The sequence below is a fragment of the Anopheles marshallii genome, chromosome 2, assembly GCF_943734725.1.
Source record: "Anopheles marshallii chromosome 2, idAnoMarsDA_429_01, whole genome shotgun sequence".
Lineage (NCBI taxonomy): Eukaryota > Metazoa > Arthropoda > Insecta > Diptera > Culicidae > Anopheles > Anopheles marshallii.
The window spans coordinates 7,748,324-7,773,556 of NC_071326.1; the positions used below are offsets into that span (position 1 = coordinate 7,748,324).

At 43.3% G+C, this 25,233-nt stretch overlaps 5 protein-coding genes and 1 pseudogene across 5 annotated transcripts; 4 read left to right on the forward strand and 2 right to left on the reverse strand.

Annotated features, from left to right (window-relative positions):
- Positions 1-57: 57 nt before the first annotated feature.
- LOC128709246 (uncharacterized) lies at positions 58-865 on the reverse strand. The gene is made up of 2 exons (XM_053804234.1): positions 556-865; positions 58-476 (listed from the first exon to the last, which is right to left on the reverse strand). The coding sequence occupies exons 1-2, from the start codon at positions 863-865 to the stop codon at positions 58-60; spliced, it is 729 nt and encodes a 242-aa protein (XP_053660209.1).
- Positions 866-1,331: 466 nt separating this feature from the next.
- LOC128706924 (uncharacterized) lies at positions 1,332-2,260 on the forward strand. Its single transcript, XM_053801866.1, has 2 exons — positions 1,332-1,470; positions 1,719-2,260. The coding sequence occupies exons 1-2, from the start codon at positions 1,332-1,334 to the stop codon at positions 2,258-2,260; spliced, it is 681 nt and encodes a 226-aa protein (XP_053657841.1).
- Positions 2,261-3,411: 1,151 nt separating this feature from the next.
- Positions 3,412-11,277, forward strand: LOC128706764 (uncharacterized). Its single transcript, XM_053801707.1, has 4 exons — positions 3,412-3,467; positions 9,716-10,002; positions 10,801-10,928; positions 11,011-11,277. The coding sequence occupies exons 1-4, from the start codon at positions 3,412-3,414 to the stop codon at positions 11,275-11,277; spliced, it is 738 nt and encodes a 245-aa protein (XP_053657682.1).
- A 1,633-nt stretch (positions 11,278-12,910) lies between these two features.
- On the forward strand, positions 12,911-14,025 carry LOC128719847 (uncharacterized). The gene is made up of 4 exons (XM_053813486.1): positions 12,911-12,953; positions 13,156-13,364; positions 13,470-13,665; positions 13,742-14,025. The coding sequence occupies exons 1-4, from the start codon at positions 12,911-12,913 to the stop codon at positions 14,023-14,025; spliced, it is 732 nt and encodes a 243-aa protein (XP_053669461.1).
- A 373-nt stretch (positions 14,026-14,398) lies between these two features.
- On the reverse strand, positions 14,399-16,819 carry LOC128709881 (pseudouridine kinase-like). The gene is made up of 5 exons (XM_053804916.1): positions 16,784-16,819; positions 16,586-16,730; positions 16,237-16,382; positions 15,395-15,509; positions 14,399-14,520 (listed from the first exon to the last, which is right to left on the reverse strand). Exons 1-5 carry the CDS (start codon positions 16,817-16,819, stop codon positions 14,399-14,401), a joined length of 564 nt encoding a protein of 187 aa, XP_053660891.1.
- Positions 16,820-17,551: 732 nt separating this feature from the next.
- On the forward strand, positions 17,552-18,895 carry LOC128709161 (putative mediator of RNA polymerase II transcription subunit 26; annotated as a pseudogene).
- Positions 18,896-25,233: the final 6,338 nt, after the last annotated feature.

A 25,233-nucleotide genomic window follows, 5' to 3' on the forward strand; every position in this document is an offset into this window, starting at 1 on the left:
CGCATATGTTCGCGTTACATGTTTTCATCGAAGGCTCTATTCTATTCGCCAAGTCCTTTAAAACGGTTCTTCTTCTCGCCACGTTTGGTAAAATTCTTTCACAATCTCCTTCTTCACGACCGGTTGTTCATCCAACACCACCAGCTGCTCGGTGGTGGTCAATTCTTCTATAGACTTCGACTCTCCAAGATTTGCTTCCTCCTCCTCGTCGACAATCTTCTCCACGATTCCTTCCTGGAGCAGAATCTGATTCGCTTTGGCACAGAAATCGTTCATGTTTCGATTAAGCATCTGGGATACTTTGGTCGTGTACTGCCGCTCGTCATGCGTGTACAGATCAAACTCGTAGTCTACGAGATCTTTTTGTTTTTTGAAGAATTCGTCATTGTTTTCACGTTCCACCTTGGCGAGCTTGGTTAGCAGAAGGTCAAAGTTTTCCAACACGGCTCTCGGTCGTTTCGGTCGATCGCTGACTTCTGTGATGGGACGAGAGAGTGAAGATAAGGGAGAGCTCGGCCAATTATATCTAATGCGAGTTATGAAGCTGTCCTCGGCGCTTACCTTTTGTTTTGGAACTCGCTGGTTTCAAGGCCATAAGTTCGTCAAGTTCTTCGTAAAATTCACACGACTCCGTCAGGTAGTTTTCTCGCTTCGTTTTGTGATACGTCCGCTTGAGATTTTTCCATTTGTGCTCAATCTGGAAAGCGTCCTTATAGAAGAATCCTCGCTGCTTCATATGATTCTCCGCAGTTTGGTACAGCTTGCTGTTGCGCTCTTCGCCGAAAAGCTTCATCAAATCCAGCTCCTTGATGATGGAAAGTAGCTCACGCGTTTCCTCCATGGTCCATACATTTCTACGTGCCATTTTACCGCGGTCAAGTGTGGTAAATGTAGCTTCAGCAAATGCACTCCAGCAAAGCGACGCACTTGAACCATTCGTTTGTTTACAAAGAAGCGCTATTTAATTGTTGGTGTTGGTGCTTTGGGCCGCTGTCAAATCGCCTACTTTTGCTGCAGGGGCATTCGAGCAGCACATAAGGTGTATATACACACACAGCTGGGTTGTGGACGCGTGTTGAGTTTTAAGCAAATTTGAACAGAAGTAATAAAATACGAAAACTCTACAAAAGGGTAATAAATCCATTTGTACAATCCTATCAAGAAAAGGCAGGATTAACGTCAGTTTTAGAAAAAAACATAGTGAAAGCACTCAATAATGAACAAGGGGTTTGTAAATGGAACAACATCACCCATCCGTTGCCCATTCCATGGACCTGCAATCCAACGCTTCCATTCATGCAGCTTGATTCAGTCTGCACAGAAACGTCAAAATGGGCGCAAGCACAAGAACGGGAAAGTTTGCCATCGGATTTACGGCTTTTGCATTTTTGTTTATTCTGATCGCGTTCTGCTCGCCCTACTGGTTACAAACAGATGGCAAACTTAAGCATCCAAAGTTCACCAACCTAGGTAAGGGCGCGAATCTTTCGTTGCGATTCCGTGAAGGTTCCCAAGTCTACACGGGAGTTCCATTTGGGGTGTGTCATCAATTGCAACGCCTGTTCATTGATGGTAACGGTGGAGGACGTAGTACGGCGAGAGGGGTTTGGGTGGATTGTGGAATAGAAGAACTGTGTAAACAAACACTTGGCGCACAACTATAATGCTGTTATTGTTTACGGTGGAGCGGATTAACTAATGCTTGCCTTGCGTTTCAGGACTCTGGGAGCTGTGCCTTAGAAACTTTCAAGATATTCACCGATGGTATGACTACCCGTTCAATGGATGCATGTGGATATTCGAGGAGGAGTACTACATCATCCATGACTACATTCTGCCCGGGTTCTTCATAGCAGTACAGTTCTTCTTCACGCTCTGCTTCACGCTGCTCCTGATGGGCGTGATCATGACGCTGATGTACCTGAGCTGCTCCCGGGACAACGATCGCTACATCATGCTGCTGCTCACAAACGGTACGGTGCTGCTGTTGTCTGCATTTTGCGGTTTGATAGCGGTCGCGACTTTCGGTTGCTATGGTGATAGCCGTGATTGGATGCCAAACTGGGAGCACAACGATATGGGGTGGTCATTCGCGTTGGGTGTCGTCGGCACGTTTGCGCTGTTCCCGGCCGGCATACTGTTCATCGTGGAGGCCCGCCGTGCCACATACCGGAGGCTGAACAACATTGCCAACACGGAAATGGCCGCCGCGTACACGATGGACGAGCGTAAATATCGCGGAGGCCATACCGATATCTAGAGGTAGACATATCGACATTCCACATTCCGCAGGAGGAGTTGCACTCCACACACATACTCATCTTGCTCGGAATGAACCAATTGCCTTATAAGAGAGTAGCTTTAGGAAAGATTTTTTTTACACCCACATAACTCAAATAATTCAAGTTTTAAGTGAGGGAAACAAAACTTTTCACCGCAATGTCACAAAAAGTGGAACAGTAACATTAGCACAACAATCTCAAGAAGAAAAGAATTCCGTCCAAAATAGGGAATAAAGCATGGAAGCGTTTGCTTCATATACAGTACATGACCGACTCATTAAATGTTCATTATCGAGTCGGCAGACTGTACAGGAGTCCATTAGTGTGTCGAGGATTTGCTGTGCCTGCTGTAACCGCCACACCACAAAACGCGATAAGAATCAAAACGTTTATTTGTACATCGGGTGCAGTAACATTTTACCTGTCACTTTTTGATAACGAAATAAAAAATAGATTAATTAAAAGTAATAATTTAAAATTTCTTATTAACAAGCATGTAACAAGGACCACTGCCTAACACAGAGTGGTGTATTTGGTTACACAGAGCAGTGTTTCTCAAGCTAAATCGTTCTGCTCCGAAATAATAAATATAACAGGTGGCATTTAAAATAATTATCAGAACTATTATTCAGTTCACGAAGAGTTTTTACCCTGTTCCAATTTTATAGAAATTATTGTCACAGTCATAAAAATTCCACACACTTTTCCACTTTCTCACCCTACACAAATGCCGAACCCCGCATTTATGTGTTGGTGTTTTCTTTTCCACCGCTCAGGTGTATAATAGTTCATTCTCACCACCGAAGAAGGTGAAACAAAGCAAGCAGCGTCGTTGGTTGTGTGTGGTAGCGTTGCAACATAACTTCCCTCGCTGCCCCCAACTCTCCACACCCGCGCACGCACGCTTTCAAGCAGTCAGCGCTTGCTGGTTTTCAACCCCCGTTGTACAAACACACAGCCAACACCGCAAACGAATACGGGCGCGGACAGGTTTTTTTTTTTACTCCAGCCAGTTTGTATCTCACAACGACGCGCGTATTAACTCACGCACTCGCATACGGCTGCGAAGACGACGACGACAACGACGACGGCATTTTCTTCTCATTCTCACGCGCAGTGTGGCGAAGTAATGCAACAAAATTCGGAGCTTCTATCTGGGCGTGCCAAGACCACCACCACCACAGTGTAAGTTGTCCGCAAGGGGTGTTTGATAAAAACCCGCTACTTTATTATCCCAACAATCGGGCGAGGTGTGCTGCGTTTAGCGTGAAAACAGTGCGTAGTGTGTGAACCGTCCGTGTTGCTGTTTATGCAGTTCGGCCAGACAGACGAAATGTGCGTTTCCATCTCGGCTTCATAGATGCAGTCATCAGTTACGCGGAACCAACACCCCAAACCAACAGTGTATGGTGTACGGTGACACGATACTAACGCGCGCGCGGATTGAAGCTAGAAGACGTGGACGAAGCGGAGAGTGACCTGTTCCAGCAATAGTAGGCGCTGTCTTCGTGTTTTGTGCATTTCGGTTCAGTGGGTTAGTTTGGTTCCGGAGGCAGCAAATCATTTGTGTGATGTTCTGGGTCGTTGCCATACATACGGGAATGCCTTGCCCTCCAAGATTCCGTACGTTCCAAAGGCATCGGCGATGGAACGCTTCTGTGTGACTGGAAAGCGTGTGTGGTGTTATTCGAGGTGCTGTTTTGTCGCCGTGATCACCGTCGAGTGTGACTCATTTTGAGCCAATTAGCAAAGAACCCTTTCGTTCTCATCCAGTACGATCGTAAACTCGTCTTCTACGGCAATGAAGGATTCACGACTGACTTGTTTCGCTGTTGTTCAACCATTCTCGGTCAAGGCCTACTGTGAGAGTTCGAAGATTTGGAATGTTCCGTCGTCACAGTGTACCAACGTTGTTCCGTCACCATCAGAATCAGGGAGGGGCTGGCACTATTAGGAGGAGTTCCACTCCAAGCTCTGGAGGGTTTGATACAAGTCAAAGAAATGTGGTACCGGTGTTAGCACGTTGATAGTTATCGCCACACACAATCATCATCGAATCGTACATCTGTTCGATTACCTGACAAATGTACTTTTAATAGGCCGGCGTCGATCGAATCGCTGCGAGGAAGATGTTCCCCATCATCATTAGGAGGAGGCCGTGCCATCCCTAGCCCCACAGTGAAGCAAACGGAAGCGCAACAGTTGGCAATCGCAGCAAGTGGCAACGATGAAGTGGCTGCCTTGCGTTGTGGTGGTTGCAGCCAAAGTGTACTTTCCTTCTGCTACAGCCTGAAATGGGGCGATTTATTTGCCACAAGCAAACAAACCTTCACCATGTTGGGATGATCCTCGAAGCGAACATCGGGTCCCCGTTTACCAACAAATGCCCCTCATTGGCCCAATAGTTTAGAGCGCTCGTTTTGTGGGAAAACCCCCGCACACCGACAGTGATGAGCCAGACGACTGTTTGTCCAGAGACACTCCGGCACTTCGGGCAGCAGCCCTGGGCCGGTGTAGCGGGAAAAACAAAAGTTGTTATTTGAACGGTCATCCCGAAATTACACGCGGATACCGTTCCTGGCGTTACTTTAAACACAGGTGCCCCCGATGTGGCCCGTCTATTTGCGGTTGTTGGAGATCACCACCACGGTGTGTTAAAGAAAGCATAAGCAACTCTTTTTCCGTGTAAGCCGAGAGTGATTAATTGCTCAAATTAGCGTGGCGGAATTCTAAGTCCGATTCATGAATCGAAATGAATGATTTTGGGCTTGAAGATTCATGAATCTCCAAGTAAATTGGACATCCGAACTCTATTATGGGTCATTGGTATCGTTCCGCTCAAGACCTCCAAGAATTCCTGAAGTCCGTTAGACTCGACTCGAATCGACTGAATCATGACTCGAGAAGAGTCAATCATAGGAATCTTTAGCGAGGAGTCATTGAAATCGACTGTCAAAAGATTCATGAGTTCTCTGAGCAGTGATGGATCAAGTCCTTTGAAGGTCCAAAGAGAAATGATGGCGGACAAGCCCTTGTTCGATAATAAATCTTAGATGAATCTTAGAGGATTGATGAATCTTTGGAATAGAGATTCAGATCCAATCATCAAGTTCAAAGATTAACCCAATCCTACTTTTTATGGAAGATTACATACGAACAAATGTTCTCAAAAGATCCATTATGCACAAACACTAACGCAAATCGCTCTTTACTATGTGACACTCCGTCAATGATTCCACTCGGAGTTAAAAGTTTTTTTCTATTGGCGAAATATTTCAAGCATCTCTTCAACTCAAGATCGCTTCAACTGTCGCCTCCGGTTTGTTACTGTGAAAGCTTTGTGTTCCTCATCAGCATTGCAGTGAGCAAAATGTGTCACGTCGTTATGGTGACCACAAAAAAGGCATAAAGGTGATCCGTTGTTGAGAAGGAGTCATAGTTTGCTTTACGAGGCGAGTAAACGTAACCGTAGTTACGGAAGAACGTTTAAAGTTGTTAAGCTAATTGGTGGCAACATTGGTTGGGGTTTGTTTGTCTGGAAGCTGCTTTTAACGGGGAACCTCTGTTTATTTCCAAGTAGATTAACATATTTTGTACCATTTTGTAATCTGTGTACTGCTAAACCTGATGCACCTCTGGTAACTGAGTAACGAAATGTACTGTTTGTTGGAAAACCTAAATTGCTTCACATCATTCAAAGCATTTAACTGGGAATTAATGGATTGTTCGCGATTGTCACGTTGAATGTTATCATGTCACTGATGCCATTCTATCTAGCATCGGATCATAAATATATCTCGCAATTTGTAACCTGCCTGCCAACCACTACCCGCAAGCAGTGTGGGAAACTATCGTCTGTGATTACTTGGATACGGTTTTTTTTTCGTTTCAGGGCATTGCATAACACTAGAACAAAACACAATGCCCCACTCGCATAGAACCGTCTCAACCGTGCAAGCGTTGGAGAAGAGGGTTCCAGAATTGTTTGGCATGTTGGGTTGCGATGTACGGTCCCTCCCAACTTCGGTCCCTCCCAACTACGGTCGGTTCACATTAAAAGTCCCCTCCACAAAACCGAAGTCGCTACTAAGCGAGGAAACTCATTTTTTCTTATACTAAGATTATATTGTAGATGCTTACTACCCCCTCATTATGGATTCGTCTGGTACACTTTTGGTGCGGTAAAAATATAGAATCGTCTTTCCTTCGTCTAGTCAACAAAAAACCTCCGAATGTTGTACCCTATTGGTCTAGAGCGGTTGAAATGGGGCTCCCTGTTCATTCACCCAGCAGGGATGCGTTCGGCTAAAGTATTGATTCGCAACCGCACCGCGCGCCTGCAGTGCACACCCGGCCGCCTCGAGTGCCACATTCATGCATACCGGCTCCGAACATCCGGCCAGTGCGGCCACAATGAATCCACTGGTGAAACTATCACCCGCACCGGAGACGTTGACGATTTTGGTGTGGTTGCGCCCGGGATAGAAGCGTCCTTGGGCGTCCGAATCTTCCGGCGCTGTTTGATACTGGTGGGACACCGCATCGAAGAATGGAACCGATGGTGAGGTACGCCGAAACACCGCCACTCCGTACTGGCCGAGCGTAACGAGCACGTGATCGATGGTCCGAGCCACAAACAGCCCAAGCGGTCCAATGTCCGCCAGCAGCTCGCTGACCGTGCCGTACTCGTGCACGGATTTGGTCGGAATCGGACCGGGATAGTGGAGCGCCCGGGCAATTTCGGCCAGCTCGTGTATGTTGGGCGAGATGAACTTGATCGCCCGTTTGGCGAGGTTGGCCATTTTGGTGTGGAATGGTCTTGCCGCAATCCGCATATCCGTGGGCTCGAAGAAAACTGTACAAAGCGAAACGGAGAGAAAGAAGGTGTTGATGTATTAAATAAGGCTATTTCTTTTGCTGAAGTTAAACACTTTGAAGGAACCGGCCGGCTGAACCGTGTCATGGACGGATGCAGCGATGCATTAAACAATAGTGTCTGCGGGCGGGCCATGGAACCGACCGTCATTTGCGGTTGGCTCTATTGTGGCGGGAACAGCGTTGTGTCACCGGACGATCGTGCTTTTCGTGTGTTTGCTTGGCATTCCTTCGTGATCCTCGTACGATCGGTCTCACACGTCTGCACACGCACATATGGCATTGTCGCCGTTAATTGTGATCGTGATTAGAAGACAATAGAAGCAAGATTTTGAAGCATTCCTCCACAAGGACAAAACAGTCTCTGTTGGTCGCGTTGCACAACTCTAACTCCGTATCGTCGATTTCCTCCCCTTCCTTAGGTGCCGCCCAATGTTAGTATAAGCGTTTGTTTTGTACTGCGCAGCATAGACATACGCTCAAAGACACTCTCAAGGATTTGCCGTGCAGCGTGCTAGCTCTCAGAGTTTCACACCGGGTTGTAAACTGACCACCCCGGCCCAGGGGGTTCCAGCAAAAGGTGTAAAACAGCGAGAACAGAGACTGTTTTCAATACCCAACCGTTGTGAGTACTTGAAAGGCTGCCTGCATGGTGTAAACTGCTGCATTCCTTTACATTCAGTTTCGTCCGGTACAGGAGAAAACAAAACAATGCATGCCACTCATGATCCCAACCCAAAAAATGTCCCCTCTGTAATACACTCATCTGCTTGTTTGACACACTTACAAAGCTCCTATTTACTAGACGCATTTGTTAAACGCTTGCACTTGCTGCTATTAAAACGCTTCCCTATAACCACTTCAGCGTAATGATCGTCGGCCACAGTGAGCTCATTTCCTTCCCAGCCATTGCATTTCCACACTTCGCCAGGGTGGTAGTAATTGTGCTTATTTATAGTGCGACAATACTGCAGAATGAGACCTCACACTCACTCTTGTTGTGCTTTTCCTCCCTGGTCGACTGGATAAAGTGCAGCAATTTGTGGTACTTTCGAAGCCAAGAATCCAGGGAGGGTTCATTCTTTCTTTTGCGTTGTTAACATGTTCGTGACAAGAGGTATTTTTCGCTACCACTTCGTTAGGTAGTTCCTTGTCCTGGGGGGGTCTTTAGAATTAGCGGGACCGCGTTTGGCACTGTTCTTTTTGGGGACAAACTTCTGGGGCAAAAGTGAAGTACGTGCAAACTTCAAGATAATTGTAACTTATGCAGCTTCGGAAAGTATTGTCGTATTTCTTGTAAATCTTGCTCCTTTATCAAACATTTCAACATAGACATAGAGGGTGAAGGGTCATTACGAAGATTACATGATCTGCCGATTAATTGTTGTAGTAAACTTTCAGCCTAGTTATAGGGTTTGAGTGTTGTGCTGAATGAATCTTTTGAAAAGAGGCAACTCTTTAGTGAGGAGTCATTCAAATCAGGAATCGACGCTCAAAAGATTAAAGAGTCTTCAATGATTCAAAGCTTCAATATTCAAGAATCCTCAAGATTTAGTCTGTGGATTTGTAAATCTTTGAGGATCCATCAATGTTTGGAATAGAGAGTCAGATTCTTCAATCAGTTCAAAGAATCATGAATCTGAGTCAGATTCACCCAACACTAGTCTGTTATCTAAACCTCCTTTCTAATATACCTTTCTGTTTCACTGACCTTTGCAACGCTTATCCTTTAATTGGCCAACATTCAAATTCAACTCCCCAAGATATTGAACCAAATAGAGAAACATAGAGAGCGACAGCGAGTAAGTGGATGGGCCATTTGTTCTACTTTAATGATTTTGCGGTCCGGCGTTCTTGTTCGCTTCTGATACACTCGTATACGTTTGCATTTAATTGAATGTACGCTTGTTTGGGGCAAACTTTTTGCCGACTGCCCTGTCCTGTTTATTTCACCCTTCAGCGTACCGTTTGCTTTTGACTTCCAGCTAGGTTAAGGTGTTATCATCCCCTCACATACCGGCTTCGGCAAAAAAAGTGAGCAATTATTGAAAACTTTCACTTGTGTGTGCAGCTCCAGAACGTGCATGTGAAACCAAAGGGCTGTACAACGTTGCCTTTAGCGTGTCGATCGCAAGGCAACAGGTTGCTCTTTAGACGGAGTTTACGGTTCGGTAGTTAGCGCGTTCTGCAGGAAGTCGCTCCCCCAAAAGAAAGACGGGGAAAACATTTTTGCACGAACTTTAACTGTTAGGGTAGGGAATTGAAGCACTTGAAGTGCAGCGACACAGCGCGAAAAGGGATTCTTTTCTGGGTGGTAGTTTAAGGTTCTTATTGTTTAAGGTATTACCTGCTCAATCTACCTGTTTTGGCCACAATCGACTGAGCACGGTGGACGAGCGTCATTCGCTGCTCAACAAACAAGCTTCCATGGTGGCTTCTTCAATGCTTCTCATCATCTGCTTCCGTAGTACATTCCATTAGACTATTGATTTTTATAGTGATTTAATAAATAACCGCCTCTGTTGCGAATTTCTCTTCCCGTTCCCTTTTTTTTGCAGTGATTTAGCCACCATGAAACGACGCTCCCTGTCGGGCAACTGCGGTGTTGGAGTGTTCGTGGTCGCACTGGTGACGATACTGGTCGCGTTTGCCACACCGAGCTGGTTGGTGAGCGACTATCGCATTACCGGTGCCAAGCTGGACCGGCTGGGCCTGTGGACGCACTGTTTCCGTTCGTTGCCAGACGTGAACGATGACTATCAGCGTCGCTTTTTCGTCGGTTGCCGCTGGGTGTACGACCCGTTCACGACCGGATACGACGAGATCCGCGGATTTCTCATCCCACGTAAGTAGGAAACAAGGGAAGCGCGATCGGTGCGCGTGACTCCAGCAGCAGAGAGCACTCGATCGACCATTGAACGACGCTTTAATTGAACTAATTAATGGTAGCGGGTTCCGCGTGGTTAGCTGACTAGAATGTTGTCATCGATGGGCAGTCTCATGAGTCACAACGTGTGTACAATTTCCCGTGTCGTTTTGCACAACATGAGGAATGGTTTAAAGTGGGGTTATGTTCGTGTTCTACTAGGCTAGTGTTTAGTTTTTACATCCTAGTGGTAAAGGTGTTCGTACGTGAAATTGTACAACTCCCGTCACGAACCTTAGGGACGCGTGTCACGGGATGGTGAAGTATCTCCAACGATTGGCTGGCGTTCTAAATTGTGGTTTAGAAAACCTATTGTAATGGTTAACCACACGCGGTATTGTTTTGTTCTGGCAGGGTTTCATGAAGGTTCTGCTCTGTTCTCCATTACACAAGCGACCCCAATCGCTGGTGTGGTCTATGAATGAATGGAACGAGGCGTGAACTGTATGCCACTATCAGTTTGGTGGTGAAACACGCAATGTCTTGCAATTATTTGACTTGTTTAGACTTTTCAATACTTTTTTTTTAACTTGAAATATTTTTTATTACCAATGTACTCTATTCTTGTCAATGTATCTCCCGAAGCAAAACTTCTCTACTTGGATAGCGCACGTTTGTATGATTTACGACTAAACTTGCTACGCACAACATGCTTTGGAAAGGGTTTTTTGTTGTTCTTTGCAGTTAGTATAATGACATATTGTTTCTCCATTTCAGCTTTCATGGTTGCCACGCAGTTCTTTTACACGCTCTGTGCCATAGGTGTTATATTGGCGATGGTGTTGGTGCTACTGTACTTCCTTTGTGCCGGTCCGGATCAAAAGTTCTTTGTCAAACTCATCAAGGTAGTGTATCCGGCCATTTTCCGGCCTAACATTCTCTTCACACGCGAAATAACTGGTATCTTTCTGTCCGTTTGTGTTACAGGCAATCAGTTACATAACGCTGGCGGCATCGATCTGCGGCAGCATTGGTGTGATCGTATTTGCCTGCTTCGGCAACAAGGACAAGTGGATGCCGGAACACGCGAACAATTGGTTCGGATGGTCGTTCATCCTAGCCTGCATCGGTGTTGTTGCGTGTGCCGTTTCGTCCTCGCTGTTCTTTACCGAGGCACACGTCCAGGCCCGTAAACGACGACAGCTGAAGGAATCACAAACGCAATTCCAGATGGACAGCGAGTCGAAGGCCTAAAGCGGGCGGTCACACTTTCGTTAAGGGCTGCAGTGGAAAAACGCACATCTGTAAAGTCTCTTTGATGCACAAACGACTTGCGGCTTCGCATAGCGTAACTAAGTGCCCCCGAACGAAAACGAATCATATTCCATAATCCCATCGATCAATCGCATTCATCATCGCAAAGTACAACAGTTAACAATGGGGTACCGGTTCGGTTTTGACTTTAGCTGCTGACGAAAAAGCGGAAAAGGTTTGCGTTTTCTGTCCCTAGTGAGAGGATATGGAAAATGTACTAGTTTAGCAAAGATTAGTCTGTCGTTGTAGGGCAATCTCAATCAGCATACCGTCCAAGCCGATGCTATACAAGTGTCTTCTACTTTTTATTAAGGAAAAGCTATGTTTTCGTAGTATATGTCTTAATTTTACGTTTCATGGAACTCGTCCGTCCAATTTTAGTATTATACACATCTCTATTTTAACAGTTTTTTTTAAACAACTCTATGCTCGAATCACGGTTGCCAATAGAGCGAGGTAGGAAAAAAGGTTTTTATGTGTAAAAAAGATTATAAAAGCTACGAACAAAAGGTGTGCTTGCTGTGGAATGCTTGCCTTGTTGTTTGTAGTTTGATTGCATTTGATAAAAGTTAGCATATCCACACATTCATAATCTACACCGACACAGGCATAATCATGGAAATTGCTTCCAAATGCTGCCTTGCCAACAGTTATACCTGGCCCGACTTGGTACACAACAATTCCAGCTTACAACCATAATATCAGCTCAAATCGACATTCCATTAACCATACACAAAAAATTCTAAATTAATGATTATCAAATTTTTATATGTTACAACGAATCACGAAGCGAGCCTTACGAAAAATGTGGATTAGAGCTATATATACAAAGCTTGCACAATGTTTTATACAATCATCATGCTCGACAGTGTGAAATAAGCAACAAAAATATGTAAAATGTGTTCAGGGCAGGCAGGAGAGCGGTTTTTAAGAAACAATCAAATTTACTGAGAATAAAATGTTTCAAGACGGAATAATTAAATTGATATATATATATATATATATATATATATATATATAAACACTTCAAATTGTTTTTCTTCTATACAAATATGATATGTGCTTATTACCTCTTTACTGAACTCAGCTTAGATACAACAACGAAATGAATTAATCGCTTCATGATCCATTTTTTAAAACATTTTTGGAAGTGTACGCATTATTGTTTTTTTTTCACTTTTTACGGTTTGCAAAAGAATATCAAAAGTTGAATAATTTATTTTTTAACATAAGAAACCACAAACGATAAATGTAGTATTATCTATTACACTCAAAGCCCCTGAACAATAGCTGTTTGAAAACGTTACATTTGAATTTGCAAATGTTTCCACACACGTCGCCAAGTTGGCTGCACTGTAGCTTTTGTTTTGACAATACATTCCACTGACAGCAGGTGAGCCAACGGTGAGCCAAACTGCTCACTCGAAAGGGAGGAGCTTCTCACTGTTGATCATTCATTGCTTGGTTTTCGTTGTGTTTGTCGGGTGGTTCTGTTGTCCAGTGTTTTATTTAATTTAGCCAGCTTTTTTGCACATATTCCTGTTTAATCCACAATCTAGTGCCTTCTGCCGCGATGTCTTCGACGGTAGAAAAGAATGAATACCCCAAAGCATCCAGTAAGTATGTCGTTTCGATTGGTGCACTGATCCAAAGGAATTCGCGTGTCTACTTTGGGTTTGACCCATTACGCTATGCAATACAACGCCTACTGTAAACAAATGAAATGCACCGTGTATAGCTGGGCCGACGTTGTTTGTGCAACATGACAAAAGTTTCAGCGGAAAGTACATAAAACGTTTTGCTCATTCCTTTTTATAGATGCATTGGTAATCGGGGCAGTATTGTCGTACGTCGCGGGTGTATTTTTACTGATGAGCTTTTGCTCACCCTATTGGATCGTATCGTATCCGGAGTCATTCAGCAGTTTCAAAAACATGGGCCTGTGGGAGTACTGCTTCCGTGACTTTACCTACCCGTACTACCAGTTTCCCAAGCAATTCAACGGCTGCCATCACATTTTCAGCGAGGTAAGAGGTCTAATGAGAGACGGTGCCCAAACCATCGCAAGCTAATGACATGTTGTGCCGTGGCCTGCTAATTAACAATTTCGTTATGCTCTTCGGTGTGTTTAGGAGTACTACGTCATCAGGGAGTACCTGCTGCCGGGATGGTTGATGGTGGTGCAAGGATTTGTAACGATTTCCTTTCTGTGCACATTCACCTCGCTGATTATCATGGCCTGTGAGATTGTAAGATGGCCACTAAAGTTTGTGTTGCGTTACGAGTGGATGCTAAGCAGCATTTCCTTTACCGGGATAGCATCATCATGTGAGTTTAGGATCTCTATTGTGCCTACTTCGATCGATTCCACAATAATCGGAGCTTTTCGGTTTCTCTTTTGTAGCCTTTTTCTTATTCTTAGCTGTGGCCGTCTTTGGTGGAAATGCATACCGACGCGATTGGCTGATGTACCCGAAATTCAATGTGCTTTCGTGGTCATATGAGCTGGCCGTGGTTTCATTCATGATTCAGGCGCTCGCTTCTTTACTGCTGTACAAGGAATCCCGCAAATCGTACGAAATGCGTCGCGAGGCAAAGAATTTGGTCATGCAGATGCAAATGCACGAACCGGGATATCATCCATCGCACCATACTAGCCGAAGTCTGCACAGTGGTGGTTATATCTAAACAATGCGGGCTTCGTAAATTACATATCCACCCATATCCAATCTGTATTCTACCTCTCCGGTAAACGCAAAACGGAGTTCCCCACAACATCATATCAACGTTTATACACTGTGTATTTCTGTAATACTGAACCATACACCGGATCGCACATAGCGACGCTTCCGTATGTGTTGCACACCGATATTGGATTTATGTAGTAATCTCTCAACAAGTGCCCGAATAATTGGTATACTTCAAAGCATCATCGAACACGCGCGTGGCCTTATTATATTAAATGTCTTTTTCGCAAAACTCGAAGCACCTAATGAATTGCGCTGAAGAGGAAAAAAGTGCCTCAATGTAATACGAAAACAGAAAAACAATTGTGCATCGTCTAATATAGCTGTAACTCGTAATTATACGTTAAATTAAACACAACCCCGTACAGGTAGAAGTACGTATGCTTGTAAGCGTAGCTATCGGTATATCCGTCCGTCCGTAGATCTATCCGCGTCGCTGTAGAGTTTAGGAATTTTTGATGATTTTACATTTTATTGACTACAATTTTTTGTTATATAGAAACGCAACAGCTCGCAGTTGCTTAGGCGTAATCGAAAAAGTATTCTGTATGGGTGAACAGTTTGCCCTTTTCTTGGTTATTTCTACAATTAACAGGGATATCGTTTGTAGTAAAGACAAGCAATCTCAATTTTCTATAACTCTGTAGACTTTTTTCCGTCCAATTTAATTTTAATATCTTTAGTTTAGTAGAAAAAATACAAATAACCGACATTCCATTCACAGTTACAAGAAGACGTAAATGTTTCGCGATATAAATGTTTCAGTTTAATTTTGTTCATGCGCGCACATGCATTGAAACTAAATGCTCGATTTAAATTGTAACACAGCACATCGAACGTGTACGTTCAACAGCCAGGGTAATATGATTGTTGTATTCAAGTAATAAAACTTTGATAAATAAATGTACTACGAGGTGGATTTTTCATTTCATGGTGGTAAAGTATGAGAACGATACGACAGAAGAAAGAGTTATTACGGTGTTTTTCCATCGATGGTTCACGTAAAAGTTTAATAGCGATTAAGCAATGAGGAACAACTGTATTACAATACAACCAAAGAATCAATAGCCTTGTATGAAATTACTTTGATCCAAAGATTTAATTAAAAGCTTCAAAAATTCCTGCCAACTCGTCCAATATCTTGCCAAACTGTCACACCGAATGTGATCCACAGCCAAGTGTTGTGAACGTTCAATTAAATCTGAACAGACTCTTTATCAGAAGAAGTCAACATTAGCAACATTAAAAAAAATGGATAATGTATCGATTATAATACAATAGAAATAAAGAAGACAAGTAGGGACACTCACCTGGTCTGTTGTAACGAATACATTCTTCAAACACGGTTATCATAGCTGCTTCACTAATATTTGCATCAATAACAGTCATCGGCGATTGCTGTATCAAATTGGTATGTGATTTGATCTTGTTTAATCAAACAATGTGCATGAAATAAAAACAGTAATGGTAAAAATGAATTAGTGAATGTAAAGTGAAGTGAAGTAGTTTTCAAATACCATTTAATGTAATAATGTTTCAAAGACGATGTTATGAAGCTTTCAAGCGTATCTTTATTTTTCGCTTAAATCCAACGATTCGTTTGAATCCTTTGAAAAGTGCGTTTAATTTTCAATGTAATGAATATGCCCTTTTTCGTTTGAAATTGCATTTGATCTCAATGCATGTACAAAGCAAACACGTGATCCGCGAAAGTACGGCAATATTACCGAAGTTGAGCATTATTAAGCAAATATTAACAAAGGTAAATAATAGTCTGGATGATGCACTCTTGGAAGAATGGTGCGGTTGATTGGGACATCGAGTTCGGTTCGAATGCAATTTTTTGTTTTGTAGTGTAGTTCCTTCACCCAGCAGAAATACGTCGTTGCATTTTAATGATTTTGATTGATATTTTCGAAATGGATTTCCTGCGTTTGTTCACAAACCCCGAAGGCAATGGGTACTATTGAATAATTAATGATAGTTTCCTGTACGGTCACAGATTTTATTTTAGATTAGATTGATTGATCCAATTTTAACAAGACGTGTGAAATTAATGTATCCTTTTTTTTCTGTTATTATGCAAACGGATGTTCTGGTTGAAACAAATGTCCTGCATCGTATGATACGATTGACCCTGAAAAGTACTTACCCAGTCCGGTGTTATGGCTTGGTGGGCCTCCATATCACCCACAACCACCCGACAATCGCCCGTCCGATCGAGCAACACCGTAAAGCTGGCCGTTGGGCAGTTGCCAAGCGTGACAATCGATGATGCGCAATGTTCTGGCAGAAGCCCTCGAATGTGGACACCATTCTGGAGGCGGAAAAAAACAAGGATTTTACAGATACACCATGGGAAATCGAGACAATCCCGCAGCAACGGACAAGAGCAGTCAGATAGCAAGTGCAATTAGTTTTATTATTTTGAGGATGATGTCTTTGGGATGACACGCTGTTGCCTTGTCTGTTCTGGCCGTTAAGCATCGGAAGGCTACTACTGGATACGCCACTACTCACTTGATCGTTGCCAACCGCCGAAATCAGATTAACGTTACCATAAATTTTGTAAATCCCTTCGGCGATGTTCCGGGCCACGCCGCCGGCCGATGTGTCCTGTTTGGCATGGTACGTGGCCCCATCGAGCTGGAGGTAGGAAAGAGAGAAAAGATATGAAGATAGCGAGCGCTAGAACACACAGCTTTGACAAACGAACACGAGAATGGTTGTATCATTTCCGAGGTTTGGAAATGGCCTTAAAAAAGTGACACCACTACTCGACCACAAGTGGTCTCGGCACACACGAGCGTACTGCTGCATGTTAACACACACACACGCGCACAGTAGCGCCATCTTCATGAATGATGATGTTTTTGTCGTGCCAGCAATGCTTGTGTGGGAGCCTTGGAGCTTGTAGAGGTCACGGAAATAAATCGTCTAAATAAATGTCTTAATAATTGCCATTCTGTCCCGGACAGTGGGATGTGTATGATGGTTTGCGAGAAATGGAACAGTACGTTGTAATTGTTGAACTTGGGTTAGTCATGTAATTCAAGTAATTTTCTAATATAAACTTAGACTTTTAAAGGACTAACTATTGGTGGTCCTAATAATATGAGTAAAGTTATGAGTTAATATGAGAACTATATGAGTTAATATGAGAACTTTAATTTGAGTACGTAATTTTAGTAGTTAAAGGTAAAAGGTCCAGCCGAGATTTGCACCAACATTTGACGACTTGTGAAGATGTGTTTTGGTGGGGTGAGAAATTACAGAATCATCAGGAACTCCAAACTTGTGACCTTGCAACTTTTACCTAAAAAATGGTTAGTTTTATCCTATCCGTAACAATATAAAATATTCTACTAAAAAGCTTTGCTTTCAATAAAACCTGCACCTTTTAACTACAAATCGGCTTTGCACCTGCGACTACCACCACCATCACAACCAATCACAAACTTCGACGAATGCGTTTCGTAGTAGGCTTAGCACGGTATAGACGAGAACATTGCAATATCAGATCTCGCTACGTTCGGTCGTACATTGGTGAAAGCTTGTGACATTCGGAACACCGTCAATCCATTAGTTTTTTTTATATCCCAGTGAATTCCTTTCTGAAAAAAACCCAACTCTAAATTCATCATGAAACAAAATTCCACAAAGCCCACAACGGCAGCGATGCCATCGAAGGGTAAGTGGACCGATGAGTTAATTAATCTGATTATTTTATCCGGGAGGCTTTGCCAAGGATACCTTGGATGGGGTTTTCCACAAAAAAACTAGTTGTGATTTTTGTCGTTCCCAAGAGATGGGATTGGATGGTGCATTGATATTTCAGTGTTATATCCTTGTTACTAGCGGGAAAAGTACCATCGATGCAACATGGACATCACCATCGACAGCAGACGCCCATGCACCAACAGCAGATGCAGCAGCCTGCGGCAGTAATGTACCACCAGCAACAACAACCATCGTACCAGGCACTACCAGCTCAGCAGCCGCATCTTCTTCAACAACATCCGGCAGGGTGCATTATGCTACCATCTACAACGATGCCCCAACAACCGCAACACACTTACTTGCCCCAGCAGCGAGGACAACTTGGAAACGTAGCAACACCGATGGCTCCCATGTATGTCGGCGGCGGTACGGCCATGGGTCAGCAAACAGCTCAACAAGCCGCACCGGCCGGCTTTACAACTTCGGTCCAACAACCACCGGCAGGATATCTGCAAACCGTACAACATCACCAGCCATCGATGTTGCAGGTACAGCAGCGTCCAGACTATCAGCAGACCGTGGCCGACTTTGTGGCTGCTAGTGCTGCACCTGGTGGGTTTTCCGGTGCGCATCAACCGTACAAACAGCAACCACACCGACAACAGGCACAGCCATTGCAATCGTATGAAGAAGCGCCCACCAGCTCGTATCCGGTGCACATGCAATCGTCCCTTCACCCGGAAGGACCGACGACGGAAGCTCAGTATTTCTTCGGTAGGCAAAATTAAACATTTTCCATTGAGTGCGGGAGGCAAGGGTGAGTTTTGTGCCCTTTCGCTTCCCCCCCTCTCGTTACCAATCAATGGCATGACATGGTGATTTATTCTTTTCCCTTTCTTCCCATCTACCCGACGGTGTGTGTTTCAAACAACTCGTGCTTTTGCATGTGAACGACATCGTTACTGCGGATTTTTATTATCGTCCAAGACGCAAACTGCACGATGCCAGTCGTACAACAGCAAACACCGTCGACGGCGACCGGATGCAGGAACCCCACGTGTACGAGCTGTAAATCCTTAAAGCGCAACTAACACCGGTGAGGTTGATCGAAAAAGCTGAAGTGGAACAATGGGGATCGAGAATAAAATTGTGTTCCTAGCAGAAGACATTAGTGTTCCCCGGAGCACGGCCATGGCTGGTTGCAGTTTTGTTGTGTCATATTTAGCGTATGTGATTTTACTGTAGCAGAGGCTGTTCTTTACACATGTCGAGGGTACGTCCTTACTTTCCATACTACACCTAAACGATTCTAATGGGAGTTCACCGACCCGGAAGTGTCGATCCGATGTCATGCTTATGTTAATTTTAAAAACGACCCGGGAACACCGTCAACTGACTTCGTGTGGCGTTTGTGGGTTGCATTTTCCTGCGATGGTGGCAGAAGCTTGCTGGTACAGTTTTTCGCTGCATGATGGTAGACTTTCGGCAACAAAAAATACGTTCTTTATGGCCTTCCCAATTTCATGCCTACCCCGCAAAACAATCAATCAATCCGTTATGGGGTTTTTGATCCTACAAATCCTTTTCGCATGTGTGGCTAAAACGTTCATGTAAGATGGCTCGTCTTAAAAAAAATGGCAGCCGGATGTTGGGGGGAAACAGTGATGTTAATGTTTTTGATGACACTGTGATTGATTTCGTCTTACATATTCTTCTGGGAGTGACACAGGAGAGGGCCACCAGTGCGTTCTTTTTCAGGATTTTCAAACTTTGGTTGAAAAGGTTCCTTAAAGACAATACGAGCTAAAATTAAACTACATACTCGATACTAGATTAAAGTGTAGTATTATACACGGAACTATAATTTATTTTTGTTACTTTATAAACAGCCAGGTCGTCTTTCTGTATCAGATACTTTTACCAATTATAGATCTATTTTTAGGTCAATAAATTAAAGAACTAATAAAATAGACAATTCATACAAAAATAACGCCTGATTCGAATTATTTAGTTGATTCGAATTAGCAATAATAGGACGATAATGCGATGGAAGCATTCTAACAATTTTCAACACGTATACAAGTGTTCATATGTAGTACAGGTAATAATGGATATAATATGACAAAAATATTAAAAATAAAATTCTATTCAAATTCAACCTTGCCACATTCAATGGTGCTGTTTCGAGTTGAAATCGTAGCTAAGCACAATAGTGCGAAAGTTCACCAGAAAATTATTCCAGCACGTCGTCTAGCCGTTGTAACAGGGGCACCGACTATTCGCCATGCAAATGAACCCTTTGGCAAAAGCTTCCGAAGCAAAAATCTGCATATTCAAAAAGTTAGCTTTATTATTGTTCATGATTATGTGTTTCATACAAGCGAAGGCACTTGTTCGCAATCGTGTACTCGATTTCAGCTGTGCCAGTGTAATCAGAACCGAACGAATGCACCTTTGAATTTGGTAGGATTTTTAGTTTTCGCTTACACAAGCACTTGAAACAAGCTTGGACATATCGGAGCACTCGTTCCCTGTCGCTGGTATGTTGCCCTTTCACTATTGCCATCCTTTTTCCAGTCCTTACCCTTCACTGGAATCGAGGGATGATTTATTAAAGTTCCGAAAATTAGACCAGAAAAAGCATGAGCACAAACACAAAAAGATGACCGGAGACAATGGAAAACATGCATCTCAATAGTAATGCAGGTGAAGTTGTTAGTATTATCCCAGGCATATTCGAACCATGGTTTGGTAAATGTTAGAAAAGCACTTTGTCGAGAAAACAAAGGCAAGGGAACATGGACGTTTTTGAGTTTAAGGTACATAAAAGCTTGCTTACTTGCTTACCCCTTTTCCATTTTCATGGCAGAAAGTAAAGCTACCATGAAATATTATTAAATTAACAAAGCTAATAACCAAACAAGCAGGATAAATACACAAGAACGCTGCGAAATGTCTTAAATGGATTTGTTCCGAGAGATGCAAGCAAAAAATACCGCAAAGAAGCAGAAAAGAATGTTGACAAGAGGAGTTTTTGTTTTCAGAATCACAAGAGTGTATAAAAGGCACGAAACAAAGACCAAACAAATGGTACACATAATGAACAAAGGCAACAAACCCCGTAAACTCCCCACAGTTGCAACAAACCAGTCCAGTTCGGCCGGATGAAATGAAGTTCTGCCGGAGCAGAACGGTGTAAAACAGAAAAAAAAACACAAATAAATTGTGCTGTAAAGTGCAGCCGTAAGTCGGCCCTCACCCGAGAGCAAATCCTCTCCAGTAAATTGTACATAAATACTTGGTTCCGGATGTTTTGTTTGTGCCCGCGTTTTACCAACTTGGGCGCGCGGGCACAAGTGTAGGCTTTAATTGTTGTTTCGTGCGCCGGGATGGGGAAAATGCGGACATCTTGAAATTATGGCCGCATTGCCCACGAGGTTCTAATGAGTCCAATCCGATGGGTCGCAGCGACGCTTGTGTGTTTCATGCTCTGTGCTGCGGAATATGGGTGCGCATCACCAGCAACGTATTGAGATGTTTGGCATGTATGCTTTGGGGAAATGTTATTAAAATTCCTGGCAAAACAGCAGCATGTTTAGGTTGGGTGCTTGGGACAACAAAGCATTATTTCTTATGATGAATGTTATCTACCTAAACGTATGCGTTGTGTTTAGTGGGAAAATTATTATGTTTTCAGAAATTGCGGCCACGATTAAGTGACTTTATTTGAGTATTTAAAATTTATTATGAAACTCTGTAGGGAAACTGGGAAAAAGTATAAAGCGTATACTGTTTGAAACTGAAGTTTGAGTACATTTTTAAGTGGTATTGTGTGACCTACTGGCTTTTTTATATTATACACTGCAATAATTTAACGAAAAACTCACGATTTCACCATCTCAAACATATGCCTCCAACGGAAACTGCTGCGTACGTGGGGGAAGCTTTTAAACAATGCAACCCCCAACGCTAAAGCTCTCTCAAATATGAATAAATCCTATCACATGCTATACTGGGACAGTTGTTGCTAGCACGCAGAAACAGGATACGGCACTCGGAGCACTGTTTTCCGGTTGCTAGGTGATGTGTTGCTATGAACACAGCCCCATACGGGTTTTTTTTTTCTACACGCCTAGTGATGCTCTATAGCACCGTTCTTAGGCGCTAACAACTTTATGCCACCCTCGTTGCGTTCGCGTGCTAGCAATGTGGTGATGTGTTCATAAATGAAAAGTTTTTCAGCCCTTCTGCTGAATATTTCACTGTCGATCTTTGGCAGATGTGTAAAAAATGCACTACTGCATACGATCGGCATATGCGTAAATGTATGGGATAGCTTTCCAATGCTCAGAGCGACAGATTATGCTGTGAGTTGTGATGAGTTGCATATGAGGCAGGGTGCATTACTAAGGTTTGTGCGAGTATTATAAGCTTTGATGAAGTATGTTTTCCACTTTGAGTGTCTGCATGAATGGATTTTAGATGATAAAAATGGAGCTGTTAAGGTGTGGTAGTGGTGCATTAGTTGTCAGGGTAAGGTTATAAAGTTTAAAGAAGTAAGTACATTAATATTGCATAGTTATGCTTGAAAAATATTATAATACAGTACAATACGACTCAATTCGATCGAATGGAAAATATTAAGTAAACAGACACACTCTACAAAGTGAAAGCTTCGCAATATGTTTAGAAAATGTTACAAACGTTCTAAAATACATTGCGAGTTGTCGGGTGATCAACATCCTTATAAAACGCACTCAAAAGATGCTATCAGATAGGATTTAAATTTTATACCCGAGCAAACAAAGCAAGCAAAGATTCGTGCGGGTAACATAGACACCTTGGCCAAACAAACAAAAAATGTACCGACCATGGATGAAGATTACTTTACCAACACCTTTTACTCGACACGCATAGCTGCTGTATTGACGGGATCGAGCAGGTCGTTACTAACGGTTACGGTACTGTGCAAAGCTTCCGGTTGCACCAGACGGATGGGGGATAGATTTTACGCATAAATTAAAGTTCGAAATTCGTTCGCCCTGCTTCGTAAATCCTTGGCGGTAAGAAGGAAGAGACACACAACAAAAAAAGGCCCCACGTGTACACACACGTGTCGTACGCAGCACGGTGTACATAAAGCACCATGGCGAAGAACTCGCCACGAACGAAGCTAGCCTTAATGGAACGTGTACCAACGAGGGATTTTGCCGCCATGAACCGCAGAGCTTTAACGTTTAATACCACCACGTGGAAAGCTGCGAAACGCGTCACGCTGACGCGTTTGTTTGGTAGTAATTTTCGAATCTTCCATCGAACGCGAACTCTTGTTCCACATTGGAGGGGAGGAAATTTTATTCAAAGCTTCTTTTTGTTCCGCTGTTGTTATTGCACGGCTGTTCCCATTTCTAGCTTCTACCGTGCTATCTGAGTGCTTAAAAGCGGATTGGAAGGATTAAAGGTACGTTTTTTTTTAAATAAGGGATCGCCCAGTATGAATAGGATCCGTGTTTGATGTTTTGATTAGCAAGGGAAAATGTAATTATTCCGCTGTATCGGCGCTGTTCCGTACATAGGTAGTGTGTTTTATTAAAAAAAAACAGTAAGAAATATTAGTAAAATTTTGCAATGAAAAATCTTAAAGGTGTTTAGAGATCCAGGACTTCCTAGGCGCTAACATTGCTCTCCCCTTGGGCAGTGTGTTTTATTAAATCTTTCAATTGAAAATCTTAAAGATCGTCCACGCATCGTAAAGAGACGCAGATTTCCCGTGGTATGGTGTTTCAAACTGGATATTTAATTCGACAATATTGGGTTCTAAGATAATTCTACGATATCTCAAGCTGGATCTTTAATTCATCAATATTGCCTGAAGCACTTAGTATGAGATTTTGATACTTGGGCATGTATAATAATAAACACGACTTAATTCTTTTCTGCATGCACATCTTGCTAATTTGATAAGATCTATACCCTGAAACAGAAAAATTGTGTTGTGCTCATTTATTATAATTGGAATCAAATAGCAAACACCCACCCAGAGAAGGAAAGTAAGCTGTATGCAATCACCCCACCCGGGACTTGGAAACATGAGTGCATCATTTACGAAAAGGCATTATCTTGCACTGCTCGACCATTCCGACGCAACCGATGCAGTCCGGGCTGGCTTGGCTTGCCATTTTGCTTCGGCAGTTTTGCTCAATTTCCGTCCGGATCTTCGCGATAATACGAGACAGCCGAGACCCCCGGGAGACGGTTGAAAATTGCATATCATCGTCCATTTTCAACCGACCGTAGTGTCTCTCATTCGCGACACCATTATCGTCATTATCTTCGTTAACATCGATAGTGCTAATTTCAGTAATTGAAATACACGACAACTTCCGTCCTGTGCGTCGTGGTAAGTCGTCGTTTTTCTGGCCCAGTAAACGGAGTGCCCAGTAAATACCAGATGGTGAACGGTTGTATGCGAACGTGGCTCCGGGGGGTGACGACGACGATGGGGGAATTAAAAAGCTCTGATGCAACACAAAACGGACTAAAGACGGGCGTGCTTGAGCATGCAAAACTATGCAGAGAACCGGACCGGGTGGAAAATCCATCCATCCAGCACTAAGGCACGCGCTCGTAAAGGATGGAAACGATTTATAAGTATCACTTTCTTCCAGTTTTTTTTGCCACTTGCGCACTTGACTGTTCCTTTTTTTATTTCTTCTTCAGCCTCACGTCCTTATCTGTCGAACCGGGATGGGGGTATTATTGCAGGTGGAAAATGTACGAGGTCCACCAAGGGGAACGGGCCGGTGAGCTGATCAATCCACACACGGTTGCAAGTTTCCCAGGCGGCCCACGCCGTTCCGCGTCTGTGATCGTGTGGACGCTTCACAGGCCTTCGCTTTTTCCAGTGCATGGGTAAAACACGATGATGTATAAAACATACGGTGGCATTAATATTGATTACTATGTGAACCGTTTGTGTGGAACATAAAACTTGACTCGGCTGTTAGATCCGAACATGGCCTGCATCCGGAGAGCTGGGGACGATCGTAAGAAAACAGATGAATCATCCGTTCTTTCCAGTGTGTGTGTGTGTTTGTCTGAGGGGTAAAAAGCCGTATAAGTATGGTTAAGAAAAAAATAGGACGACTAGATCATTGCTACTGGCAACGTGTAGATAAAGGGAATTGTCGTCAAGAAGCAAAAAAAAAAACGTTTGAAGACATGGAAACCGGGAAATGGTAAACTACAGGGATGATGAAATGAAAAATTGATTTTCTTCTCAGTTTCTGTAGGTACAAAAGAAGGAAGAAAATGAACAGAAAGGAAAAACATGGAGGCAAAATTGCATACAGCCGTTAACAGCAGCCGAAAACTGTTCGAGGAAAGTCGTCCGCCCCCAGAGTTGCATCCGATGGGACACAAAAACATG